We start from the raw sequence: 14568 nt of genomic DNA, 5'->3' as shown, positions 1-14568 counted from the left end.
GACAAACTATCTAGATAATTGTTAGATAATCTTCATTAGTTACATCACTATTTGTAAAGTGCATACCAGTCATATGAAATCAAAACAGGATAGGCCTTCGAATAAGTGACCTTAACTCCAAATTCACAAGGAACCGGGGTAAAGCAAAAATTTCACAGATTCTAAATCTATGACATCCTGGTTACATATAACCTTTAGAGTATCCACTTAGCAACTATCAACTTAGTAATGAAGATCCTTTAAGTTCTCAAGTAAGTAATTATAGTAACACAAAATACTCCTATAGTATTTTAGACTTATGCACTGTTCTAGTGTTTTCATTGTGGTAGTGTTGGTAAGTTTTTAGATATGTTGCCATATCACAACCATTCTTGGGCACATGCTAATCACTCCTCGGACCAGCATAGTTGATCAGGCTATGCCACTCCCAGGACTGACCATACATCCCCGAGCTTACTTGTGATATTCAACAATCGTAATACTTTTGTTCTTGTCGTTGTGACACTGATTTTAGTATGAATGCAGGTATGTATACTTAGTTAAATATTTTATTATTTAAAAGTATAAACTCTTGGTCAGAGTATTTTTAATCCCAATGTATTTATAGTTAGTATATCTTTTATGGGTTGATATACTTAATTCACTATAAACAATGCTCTGATACCAATCTGTCACACCCCAAAACCGAGAACGGCGGAAACGTTCGGGGGTGGAGGACGTCATGTAAAGTATCACAACAATGCAAAGTAGTAAACAAGCAACAACATCATCCATTGCATTAATAGTATAATTTTAAATACATGTGTGTTCTTTCTTGTATAAAACAACATAATGAATAATCAAAATAAAAGACGAGTCTTGCCTGCTCCGTCTTCACAAAACCTGGTCGTCGTACCTGTCTATTTGTGCCCTGATAATACAAGTTATTTTGAAAGCGAGTATCAGCTTTAAAGCTGGTGAATTCATAAGTAATTATGTGTCTTTGATTTGTAAAGCTGTAAGGAAAAGACTTGTAAATGTTTGTATAAGTATGCAAGTGTCTATAAGTGGTTGAACTCCCTAGAAAATCCTATATTTTCTACTAAAAGTAGCCTTCTACCAAGGCACGACTGTTATGTATGTTTGTTTTTGTAAAAGTGAGTAATTTTCCCAAGTGTGACTATCATTTATCAAAATATAGTTTATATATTGTTACTTAGGTGAGATGATCACCAAATGAATGTAAGGGATAAATTAACGTAGTACTGTAGTGTTGTATTATAATAACTACTGTTGTACTAATTACCTTAAACCGGATTTATATTAAGGTATTATGTGATATGTTGCACCATACTATAGACTCTGTGCACGACATAGTAGGATGTCGGAAAAATGACGTTTGGCACCCATAGACATGCATGTCCCACTGTAGCTAGCAGCAAGGTGTAGGATAGTCAATCCAGTATAGATCTATGCGCAAACTCATGCTCTCCCTCCAGGAGACTCTGGATACAAATCGAGCCATGGCAGTGAAGACATGCCCTGAAACAGTGGATCACATTTGTTATAATGTACTTGTATATGTAATGTTTGTTCTAGTGTAGTGCATGTATTGTTTCTCTATGTTATCGTGTATTGTATCTTTCTCTATGTTATCGTGTATTGTATCTTTCTCTATGTTATCGTGTATTGTATCTTTCTCTATGTTATCGTGAATTGTATGTTTCTCTATGTTATCGTGTATTGTATGTATTGTATTAGAATAGACTCATGAATGAACTGACTCTTTGTGGGATTCTTTGTGCTTGGAATAGTAAGTAGTATCTCCTAACTATACCTATTATAGTTACTAGTAATGTACGTGTATAACTGAAAGTATGCCTTTGCTACCTAAAGGTACTGGACTGACTGATAGAACTTTTATGTCTACACATGTATACATAATATATAACTAATATTTAGATGACATTCGGACGTATAGCCGATACCCTAAAGCCACATCCCAACGAGGAAAAGGAATTAAAGCGAGCTAGCTCTCCTAAGTCCTTTAAACATTACTTATATAACTATACATATATAGGCATGCATTTAATAATATAAAAGTATAAAAGAAGTTTTGTAAAGTCTTTGAGAATTTTAAATAACTAAGAAATAATGACTTGATGTCAGTTTGTAAAATGATTTGTTTGATAAGAACAGTTTAAGTATTAGTAAAACCCTTGTTTGAAATACAACAGTAACGGAGTTTGAAAGAAAACATACGGTATGTTAGACAATATAAATAAAGAGTTTTAAACATGTAAAAACGTTTGAGAAAGTCATTTGAAGCAATCTGTTTGGTAAAACAGCTAAAATGTAGTAAATTCATTTGTATGCTAGTTACTAATCACATGTGATTGATATGATAACTAGCATGGTTCAACTTGTATTCCCCCCCCCCCCCATAAAAGCATTTATAAACATTTAAACACATTTAAAAGGTTAATTAAGGGGGTATGAACTCACCTGTAGTGAGTGGGTTGGATGAACAGATTGTATCGGATGCTAAGTGTCAAGTGAAGACTTGAACACACACAATGATCTAGTTAACATATAATAACACATATATGTATCCAATTAGTCTTTAAATAACTAATTAACAAAGTTTAATACATCCTAAGACATGTAAAACACCTTATATAAGTGCTATAAGTCCAAAGGATTGTATCTAAGTGTTGTAGGACATTGCTATTGAGTTTATGGTCAAAGGACCATTCCTAATTGGAGTTTAGGGTTCAAGGACCATACTTAATGGAGTTTACGGCCCAGGGGAGTTTACTCCTGGCCGTAAACTCTCAAATGGGTCACCAATTGAGGCTTAAGGCCATGATGTCCTAAGTGGTTAAGTGTTCCAAGGCTTAAACAATAGGCTAGGTGGGTTTAAGGTCCAAACATGACCCTTACTTGAGTTTACGGCCCAGAGGAGTTTACTCCTGGCCGTAAACTCTCTTTCAACCCTCATACTTGGTGTTTTAAGGTTCCTAATACATCATGGAGGTGATCTAGGTTAGTGTCCAAGGCCAAAGGAGGGAATAGGGTGCATTTTGCCCCACCAAAAGGGGTTTACGGCCCAAGAACATGCCTTGGCCGTAAACTCCTTGTTCTTATGATATTATGATTGTTTTGGGTCCTAGACACATCAACGAAAGGTTCCATGTTGGTTTCCAAGGCTTAGAAGGGACTAGGGCACACTTTGGCACCCTTTATAGGGTTTACGGCCCAAGAACATGTCTTGGCCGTAAACACCTTCAATTATGTGTTTCTTTGGTGTTTTCTTGATGTTTAGAAGTGTAATAAGCCTTATGATACTCTAGGGTAGGAGTACTTACTAGTTGGAAGCTTGAAAAGTGCTAAAAGTCCAAGAACACTAGTGTGTGTTCTTGGTGTTCTTGGTGAAACTTGAAGATCTACACGTTTGGAATGATTTCACGGATAGAATCATGTTAGATCACTAGATTAAGTAATATAACAACTTATTAGGGCTAGAAACACTTACATGGTCGAGAATCAAGAGGAAAGTGGCGATGATACTTGAGAGGATTTGAGATTTCTAGCTTTTGAAATGTAAAAAGTGATTAAGAACACTAAGTGTTCATATATATAGTCCTTGGGGTTTACGACCGTAAACTCCATGTTTCGGCCATAAACTCCAAACTCTTGGAGTTTTGGGGCCTTATTGATGCACAATAAACCCTTGGGCATCCTCTCTCCTGATATCTCCTAACGTACTATCTTTAAAACACTCTAACTTATTCCAAACGGCTTGAAAATTAGTAGAAACTGATTTGACTGTTTATTGAAGTGAATGATTGTACATGATAGAAATTTCGGGTTGTCACATTTTCCACATTCATTGATATTTATTGAGCCGTCATTTCTCATTGACGTATCTCATTGATTATTGATGTTGCCCTAATATTACATATTACAAGTCTGATCTTAAATAGGTTTTAAACGATCAAACTCATGGATGATTCACAAACAAATCCCATCAACATCTCGAACAGCATTGGATCAACGACCAAGATTCCAATTCTTTATACTCAAGACTACGAAGTGTGGACGCACCACTTCGAAGATTATGTTATTGGATCTGAAGATAATGGGTATCTTATCTGGGAGACGATCACCGTTGGCCCGTTCTCTCATGCTAACACATCTAAAGTCATCAAAACACAGAAAGAATACAATGACTTGCTCAAAGATGTGCAGAACGTCCCTCAAGACGAGAAGGAAAAATTTCAATACAACATCAAAGCATTGAGATTGATAAGGTTCGCTCTACAATCTGACACCTTTCGGTTAGTTAGCTCGTGCACTACAGCAAAGGAGATTTGGGATAGGCTGTGAGAGTTGTATTCTACCGATGAAGATCTGGAGCATTCCATTCAGACTCTACTTTTCTCAGAATTTGGTGAGTTCAGGCAAAAGCCCGAAGAAGTGATTACTCAAACGTTTGATAGGTTCAATCATCTTCTTAGCAGGATGATTAAACATGATATCGAAAGAAAGCTCATTGAACATAAAGTCACTTTCTTGAATGGTATCAGACCCGAATGGATGTCGGTTGTGTCAACAGTAAAGGCACATGAACAGTTTAAGTCTTACTCTCTTGCAAAGCTGGTTGGGATTCTGAAATCTCAAGAGAAGATTGTGTTGAAAGAAAATAGTGTTGTCTCAAGCTTGGGGTCATTGGCACTTTTGTCCAAGGGAAAAAGTGTTGTCGATGAAGAAGAAGAGATAGATGTAGGTGACTATGATCTGACTACCGAAGACTATGCTTTGATGATGTCCAACCCGAAGAAGTTCATCAAGAAGAGATTCCCGGCCAACAAGAACCGAAACTGGCAGGGAAGCTACAGCTCTGAGAAAGTAAGGGAGGAACCGAAGAGTGATGAGTCTAAGAAGGAAGCGAAAGGAGAAGCTTACTCTGGTGTTAGCTGTTATTATTATGGAGGAAAGAATCATTACGCAAAAGACTGCGTGTTGAAGAAGATGGCTGAGAAGGATGACAACAACGATGAGGAAGCGAATCTCCTGAAAAGACTGGAGGAGATCAAGAAAAAGAAAGCTGCTGCTAACTCTTCTATGAATGCTTTAATTATGCAGGGTTCGGTTGTTAATGAAGAATTCGGTGGAGTGCAAGTGTGGTCAACTGACTCAGAAGATGAAGAAGTTAGGAAGCCAACACATGGAAAGGCGCTCATAGCAAAGGAAGGTGAAGTCAGTGGGAGGTGCTTGATGGTGACGTCTGACGTATCTCAAATGAGGGGATACAACACTGAAGGAGGAAATGATGAGGCAAGGGACCGAGAGTACAAGTGTCTCACGGTGAAGCCTATTGGTGTGCAGATCAGTGAGCTAGATGAACTGATCAAGAAGGTACATTCTATTTTTGTCACATTTAAAGTCCCTCAAACCTCATATGAAAAAGAATTAAATAACTTAAAATCTAGATTTTCAAATCTTGATAGTAGTTTAACTCAAACCCGTGTCACGAACTCTAACCTGACTAATCAAATTAGCAAGGTTTCGTCCAAGAGTGAAGAGAGGAGAATATGGATAGAGCAGAAGGAGCTGGAGTTGGTTAGGTCTAGGGATGAAAACATTTATTTGCAACGAGACAATCTCAAACTTTTAAAACAACGAAATGTTTTCTGTTTAATTGCTAAAAGGCTTTATTCGAATATTACTCAATTGCATTTAGATTGTGAAATTGGAAAGAAAATTCATCGCATAATTTTGCCCTTCCTTGAATTTAAGGAGGACGAAATTGATGCCGAAGCTTACAACTGTGAAAATGTTGTATCTTCTGATGATGTCAATCCCACCTATAAAACTGGTCTAGACAAAATTGAATCTTTCATAAAGTCCAAAGACCATAAGGACATGCTCAAAAACTTGTTGGACGAAAATGACAAGTTGAAACTTAGAGCCAAAACTATACAAAAATTTGACTCATTGAGTACCAAATTGAGTTCAGAAAATAAGATTGATGTTGAAAATGCATCTGAACTTAATGAGGACGATGATATGAGTGATATTTCTGTAGAAGATAAGGTTGACTGTTCAGAGTTCATTAAGAGCGAACCCGAAAGCAATAAAAATTTAATTTCGGAAAATTCTGTGGAATTCGCTCGTATGTCCAAAGATAAATCTCAAATCCTTAAAGAAAAAGCAGTTGTGTACCAAAAGGTCAGAACCACTCCAAATCAGGTTTACAAAGTTACAGGTGTAACCGAACACCAAACAGCCGAACTCACTGCAATAGTGAATGAAGATAACGAAGATGGCTGTGATGAATTCTTCTGGTCAGCACCTATTGATAATGCAGACGAAACAGTTGGGCTATCAGAAAGAACTTCTTGGAGAGTAAAGGGTAGATATGTGGCAGAACCACTTAACAAGCCTGCCAATTTTGACGTACCAAGTACCAGTGGTACAAAAGAGGTTCAAGAGGAACAAGTCTCCAAGGCAAGCGAAACTTCCTCAATTCAAAGTGAACCTGTCGGCCATAAGCCAAAGCAAAAAGCAAACATTCACAAAAACCCCAAACAGGTGCATGATCAAAAGCATCAAAGAAATCTGAGATACAAGAAGAATCTCTCAGAAAGAAAACAATTCTGGCGTTCCCAGAATCCTCACTATGTGCACTATGATAGAAACTCCAAGACAAAAGGAGACAAGGACAAAGAAAACAGGAGTTTCGGTCCTCTAGATCAAAGGAACCGAAAGAGTTCTTTCGGTCCTCAGAAAGAACACGACCGAAAGGATAGGTTCGGTCCCGAAAGCTGTAACAACCGAAGATCAAGTTTCGGTCCATCAAGCAATAGCAACCGAAAGGCTAGTTTCGGTCCCTCAGGCAATAGCAACCAAAAGGCTGGTTTCGGTCCTTCCAGTGACAGCAACCGAAAGAGAAGCTTCGGTTCTCAAGAAGTAAGCAACCGAAATAGTTATTTTGGTCCTCATGTCAGAAAAGATTCTCATTCAAGTTTCCACTCTTCTTCTTATTCCTCACGTTCTAATTCTCATTCTTCCTCTAATTCTAATTCTCGCTCACACTCAACGATGGATTCAAAAGGAAAAAGAAAGATCTCTTCAAAGGATGAAAGGCATTCATCAGAAGCCCGAAAGCGAGTAGACATTAAATCTCCTGATCCCGAATCCAAAACACTTAAGTCTAACTCTAATAAAATTAAAGTTTTTACCATAAAAAGGAAAGATAAAAACACCTTAACAAAAAGGACTTACCTTGTTGATATTTCTCTAGTTATTCCTGTTACTGTAAAAGGCTCACAAGGACCCAAGAAACTTTCGGTTCCTAAATCTGCTTAATTTCTGCAGGTGATCAGTGACGAGCAGTTCGACGAAGAATGGTACATTGATAGTGGCTGCTCACGTCATATGACAGGGAGGAAAGAAGAGCTAAGGGAGTTTCGGTCTCTTCAGAATGGTGGCAACGTGAAGTTTGGAAATAACTCTTATGGGACGATAAAGGGCTATGGGATGATCACTAATGGAGATTTTACAATCCGAAAAGTGGCTTACATAGAGGGATTGCAGCACAACCTTATCAGTGTGTCACAACTGGTGGGTGGAACAGGTCTGAAGGTCTCTTTCGACGATGAGGGATCTGAAATAATAGAGAAGAAAACCAACAACATAATTCTCAGATCGAAGCGTAAAGGCGAAATGTTCCCTCTTAATCTCAATCCAATTAAAGGGAAACCAGCTGTATGCCTATTGTCAAAAGCTCATTCGGACGAAAGCTGGTTATGGCACCGAAGGCTCTCCCACCTTAACTTCAAAGACATCAACAAGTTGGTTATTGGAGATCATGTTCGGGGTCTACCACTGCTCATGTTTGACCGAGAACATCTATGTGCATCATGTGAAATGGGGAAGCAAAGTCATCAAAGTCACCCATCGATAGTAAACACAAAAGTAATCGAACCACTTGAGTTGCTTCACATCGACTTATGTGGTCCCTCATCGATTGAGTGCATTGGCGGTAACAAGTACATACTTGTGATTGTCGATGATTTTTCAAGGTTTACCTGGGTGTTCTTCTTAAAGCACAAATCAGAGGCGACTCCTAAACTGAAGCTCTTTATCAAGCAAGTGGAAGTACAACTGAGAAAGATCGTTCGAAATATAAGAAGTGACAATGGGCTGGAATTCAAAAATAAAGATTTCGAAGACTTCTTAGCAGAAAAGGGAACCAGCCACAACTTCTCAGCTCCCTATACTCCTCAACATAATGGAATCGTTGAAAGGCGAAACCGATCCTTATGCGAGGCAGCCCGAACCATGCTGAGCTTCGCTTCCCTACCACTGTATTTCTGGGCAGATGCTATCGTTGTAGCTTGTTATACTCAAAATAGATCCTTTCTCAACAAGCGTTTTTCTATCACCCCCTACGAGATTCTCAACAACAGAAAGCCGAACGTCAAGTTCTTTCACGTGTTCGGTTCGAGATGCTTCGTTTTCAACTCCAAGGAGCATCAAAACAAATTCGATGTCAAAGCTGATGAAGGCATTTTTCTAGGATATTCTTTGACTTCCAAGGCATATAGGGTTCTAAATAAACGTTCCAAAAAGATTGAAGAAACCTATTATGTTACGTTCGATGACCACTACGTCAAGAAGTTAAAGTCAACCGAAGAGGCTATGGGAGAAATTTTCCCACTAACTGGTCAAGTGAAAGCGTCTATCTCCAATCTGTTTGATCAGTACATGCAATTATTTGACGAACCAGGGAAAGCTGCTCACTCCGAATCTTCAGCGGCAGATAATAAGATCGATAATCTTAAGAAGATCATAGATGATGCAGCCAAACAGATGGTACAAGATGAACCTATTCAAAGCGAACCTCCTAGAAGTGATCCATCAATCGAGGGGGAGAGTCCATCCTCTTCGGAAAACCAGGACTCACAAGTCCAGGGGGAGAATCCAGACTCCTCGTCAACTGAAAGTCTGTTCGAGGGGGAGCATGTCAATCCAGAAGACGATGTTGTAATCGAGGGGGAGAACATGCACATAAACGACGATGAAGAAACACAGTTAGAATTTGAAGAAGAAGTACATGCTGAGTTAGATCCTTCATATGACCCGAATTACCCTCCTCTCACCAAATGGGCCCGAGATCATCCTGTATCTCAAATTATAGGCGAAGCATCAGAAAAAGTCCTGACAAGATGACAACTGAAGGCGAAGCAAACTGATTTATTCTCCAAAGTAGAATTCTGCATGTTTAATTCGTTCATATCCAAAATAGAGCCGAAGACAGTCAATACTGCTCTCGATCATTCTGATTGGGTTCAGGCGATGCAAGACGAACTCAATGAGTTCGAAAGGAATAAAGTTTGGAGGTTGATTCCAACGCCAAAAGACGCTTCGGTTGTCGGACTTAAATGGGTTTTCAGGAATAAAATGGATAAAGAAGGAAATGTGATATGCAACAAGGCTAGATTAGTAGTGAAGGGATATTGTCAAGAAGAAGGGATCGATTATGAAGAGACATTCGCTCCTGTTGCAAGATTGGAATCAGTTCGTATTTTTCTTGCTTATGCAGCACACAAGAACTTTGAAGTCTACCAAATGGACGTGAAGTGTGCTTTCCTAAATGGAGAACTTGAAGAAACGGTGTACGTAGAACAACCACCTGGCTTTGTCAACGAAAGGTATCCTAATCATTACTACATCTTGGACAAGGCGGTCTATGGCCTTAAACAGGCACCGAGAGCATGGTATGAAACTCTTACCCGATTTTTGAAGATGTCCAAATTTAAGCAAGCTTCGGTTGACCCAACCTTCTTTCGTAAGAAAGAGGGTAACCACCTTATGATTGTGCAGATTTATGTCGATGATATCATCTTCGGCTCCACGAATCCTAGCCTAACAGCTGAATTCAGGAAGTTGATGGAGACTAAATTTGAAATGAGCTCAATGGGTCCAATTAATTTTTTCCTTGGCTTAAATATTAGATAGGGACCCGAAGGCATCTTTATCAATCAGGAAGCTTATACGAAGACTCTTCTTACCAAATTCGGCATGATGGGAGACTCAAAAGTTAAAGTCCCAATGGCATTCGGTACCAAGCTCACACCATCCTTGGAAAAACCAGCAGTCGACATGACTCTCTATCGACAGATGATTGGTTCCCTAATGTATCTTATAGCTAGCAGGCCAGACATAATGTTTTCAGTATGTTATTGTGCAAGATTTCAAGCAAACCCTCGTGAACCACACATGCTGGCTGTGAAGAACATTTTTCGCTATCTGAAGCGAACCACCTCTCTCGGTCTCTGGTATCCATCCAACTCCGGGTTCTTTGTCCAAGCCTTCTCCGATGCAGATTTAGGAGGATGTGGACTTGATAGAAAAAGCACTACCGGAGGATGTCAATTTCTAGACGGAAAGTTAGTGAGTTGGCAATCGAAGAAACAGACATGTGTCTCTTTATCTACAGCCGAAGCAGAGTATATTGCCGCCGCCTCATGTACATCACAAGTGATTTGGATCCAAAGTCAGCTTAGGGATTATGGACTGAACATGAAGAAGATCCCACTATATTGCGACTCTGAAAGTGCAATTAGGATCTGCCACAACCCAGTGCAAGACTCCAAGACAAAGCATATAGCACTGAGGTATCACTTCATTAAAGATCATGTGGAAGACGGGAACGTCAAAATCCATTTTGTAAGAACCACTGATCAATTGGCTGACATCTTCACCAAGACCCTTCCAGAAGCGAGTTTTAACAAAATCTTACAAGGGCTAGGTATGATGGAAGCAGAATCTGTATCGAAAACACCTTTGCTCTCTTAAAAGTTGGAAGCGAAATGAACCGAACGCTCGGTCTATTTCGGGTTCGGTTCACCCGGGAACCAAAATGAACCGAACGCTCGGTCTATTTCGGGTTCGGTCCCACTAAACTTCTTTCGCTTATTTCAAAAGGTGCTTATTTCGGTTGTATATTTTTTGTATAACTCTTTTTATAAAATCTAAAAATATTTTTATGAACCGAAATGAACCGGACGTTCGGTCCATTTCGGGTTCGGTTCAAACATTTTTTTTTCTTTCTCTATTTGCAAATATCCCAAAACTTCAAAAATATTTTTCATTTTTTGTTCCTACTTCTCTTTGTTAACTCTCTCAAAAATGCAAAAATACTTTTCTTTTCCTTTGTCTTTACTTTCGTTTAAGGACGCTGTATTTGCAATATCGATGGGACAGGTATCATTCTCTCACTTTGTACTAGTTAAGTGTCCCTAGAAGCATGCTGCTGCATGTTGTCCGAAGCCTCTAACAATTTTGAATAAAGCCTTAATGACTTGGTATACACAAACCCTGTCTTCCCAATTAGGCTGCTAAATTTATTCTAATCATGAGCTACCTTACTCTTTTCTCAATGAGTCCAGAGTTTTCTGCTTGGTCCTATTTTTCTAGCAGAGGTACTTTCGGTTCTCTACCCCTCTCAAACATTTTTCTCCATCATATTTCGGCTCATGCATGTAACCCTTGAGACTCTCAGAAATAACCACTGAGGTTTATGGTTACACAATCTCTGTGTTTATGATCTTAGCTTTGTGCCACTACGTGCTAAGTGAAACCCAAAATCCAATGCCTACAATGCATTGACGGTAATCAATTATCAAAGCTTTACTTTTTACCAATGAAATCTCTCTTCCTTTTATTTTTGTGTGATTCTTATGAAAATGTCTTCTTAACCAAGACTTTTCTTCCCAAAGGATCCAATTTTTTTTTTTTTTGAGATTTCTTACCTTAAAAGTTTCCACCAAGTCACTGAAAATATTCCAAACCTACTTGTTCAACAAACCACATTGGTCTCACAGGTACTTCGTTCGATTTCGGTCTTATGTTAAGCACTGAAATCTGAATTGGAGCGAAAGCCACCCTTTATGAGTCATTATCCAAAAGATGCCTTTCAGTGCTTCTTAGCAAGTATTTGATCGTAATTCAACGGGAAACCAAACAGACACTTTAAGGTCTCTCTTGACTTTGAAGGAAGAGATTCATGCCCGGGATCTACAGTTTTGTGTCATAATGACATCACTAAAATCCCACAAATAAGTTGCGTTATTTCTTTATCTTTGACACTCTCATGCACGAAAATCTTGGATTTTCCAAAATGTCTATGTCCGGTTCTCTCTAAGCTATTTTCCTCTATATAGCTTCAGTTCTAAAAGGAGATTAGATCTTAACAAGCGAAATGATGGGGTCCACTCTTTCATAATTTTTCCATGGTGATAACGGTTCTATTTTAATTAGAATGAGTCAGCAGAAGATCAACCGTTTGACGATTTGAAAAAGGTAATTATCTTGGGAGGGCGCGTGGAAAAGATGAAACGGTTCCCAATCCCACGTCACATGACGCCTTTTCCGGCGCTATAGTAGTCACATCAGCGCAGTTTCCTATCTTTTAGGAATGATTATCCGGATATTTCTCTCTCTACCAAATCGGATATAAGGGTTTTCATAATTTACTTTACCCTTTCATCACTTTCAAAAACCCTCAAAGCAAATTAAGGTGATTTTCTCCAGTGTTCATCATCATCTTCTCTCAAAACTCCAACAATGGCAGACTCATCCTCAGTTCATGAAACCCCTGCTCGATCCATCCTTCTTACCATCAAAGCACAACAAAGCCTTCTGATTAACCTAACCCCTGTGGTGTACGATCCTTTTATGTACCCGATGGTTGAATGCCTCAAATATTCGTTGCTCTAACAAAAGTAGAAGTGATTCCCATGGCATGTTTGTCACAAATCTTCTCAACTGCATACTACGATAAAGCAGTGGATTGAATTTATTTCGACATTCTCGACAACAAAGCCTCTATCTCCAAGCAACGCTTCTGTTCTCTCCTAGGGTTTGCTCCGGATGAATCTAGGGTAAATCTTGATTCTATTTCTGTTGGTCAACTATTCTCCATGTTTTATTGCATGGGATACACAGAAACCCTAACCACGGTAACAAAATTCAAGAAATCTTGCCTTCCTCCTCTAAGGAATGGTTTATTCACACTTCTCTTCAAGGGTCTATCTGAAAGGAGTGCAGGTTCAGATGGAGCAAGCAAGTCATTCATGACAATGCTCTATGGATTATACAATGGCATCAACTTAGACTACGGGTCTGTTCTCTGGCAGCAACTGATTCAGAGCCTTGCCTCTTCTTCACGCCATACTGAAGTTTCTTATGGGAGATTCTGGACTATTGTATCCAAGTGGGCAATGGATCGCTTTCATGTCCCCATTCTGGCCAACTCCCCACTTTCCTCTATCGCCTCCTTTCATACCACAAAGATCATTGTCACAGACCCTTCCAAATTCAGTTTCGTTGGCTCAATTCCTGAGTCTATGTACGCTTGTGTCTCACAAGAAAGCGCCATCATTCGGGCCTACAGGGAGCTTCCCTCTTCGGGTCCTCGGGAACTGACAGCCGAAATGATTCAGTCGATTAACGAAGCTAACAAGCCAGCTCCCAGGGGAAAGAAACAAGATAAGAATAAAGGGGCAAAAGCTGTCAAAGGGGCGAAAGGTCCCACTCCAAAGAAACGGAAAACCGAACAAGCAGCACCTTCCCAACCAAAGAAGAAGAAAGAAAAGAAGACTGCATGAAAACTTGTCCTCTCTTCTTCCTCCAGTGATTCAGACTACATGCCAACTGGTCACCAAAAACCCCCTTCTAAAGCTGACAGTGAGTCTGGAGATGACAACTCTGACTCAGAGGATTCTGTTCGTGGAGGCACTCCTCCTCGTTCGCCACCAGTCGAGGTACCTATTTCAACCGAACCTCTATCCTCTCCTCCAGTATCCATTGCTATTTCCATTCCCCCCATATCCACCTCTGTTTCTGTTCCACCTATTTCTACCATTCCTAATTCACAACCAATTTCTTCTAATCCTATACCACCACCCATTTTCACTGAGGCTACAACCACAACCACTTCTGGGGTATAAACCAACGTATCTGATACGGGGGTTCGTTCTTCAGCACCCGAAACCACAACTACCTCTATCCCTCCTGTCTCAAAACCTATCTCTCCTACTCCCTCCACTGAAACCGAAACCGTTCTCGGGGGTGAAGATATGAATTTTCATTCATTCTACTACAGTCCTTACCGGGTTCAAAGCGATGATGATGACGATGCTCATGTCACCAAAAAGCACATCAAGGACCTCCATGAGAAAATTGACAATCTCATCGCTTCCTCCTCCTCTAGACCATCTATCTCAGAAGCTGCCATTCAGGGGATGGTTGAGACGTTTGCCAAGGCACATGAAGACTCCATTTCCTATGCCACTGCTGCCATTGATGATTCAAAAAAAGCCTGTGCTGCTGCGACCGAAAAAGTCGAAAAACTAATTCATAATGCTAATACGTTTCTAGAATCTTTGCAGGGTGCTGCCGAAGCTAATGCAGAAAAAGTTAATTCGGTTGTCGAAAAGCTGGCCGTATCCCTCGAGACTGAAAAGCAGCACTTTGCAAGCCTTCATCAGACTATCCAGGAAGACAACATTGCTT

At 39.6% G+C, this 14568-nt stretch overlaps 1 protein-coding gene across 1 annotated transcript; it reads left to right on the top strand.

Moving 5' to 3' along the window:
• Positions 1-10074: 10074 nt before the first annotated feature.
• LOC145107197 (secreted RxLR effector protein 161-like) lies at positions 10075-12435 on the top strand. The gene is made up of 2 exons (XM_079044042.1): positions 10075-10530; positions 12313-12435. The coding sequence occupies exons 1-2, from the start codon at positions 10075-10077 to the stop codon at positions 12433-12435; spliced, it is 579 nt and encodes a 192-aa protein (XP_078900168.1).
• Positions 12436-14568: the final 2133 nt, after the last annotated feature.

This window comes from Lactuca virosa, chromosome 4, assembly GCF_052849685.1.
Source record: "Lactuca virosa cultivar CGN04683 chromosome 4, Lactuca_virosa_CGN04683_v6, whole genome shotgun sequence".
Classification (NCBI taxonomy): domain Eukaryota; kingdom Viridiplantae; phylum Streptophyta; class Magnoliopsida; order Asterales; family Asteraceae; genus Lactuca; species Lactuca virosa.
This window is presented reverse-complemented; position numbering and strand designations above follow the sequence as displayed.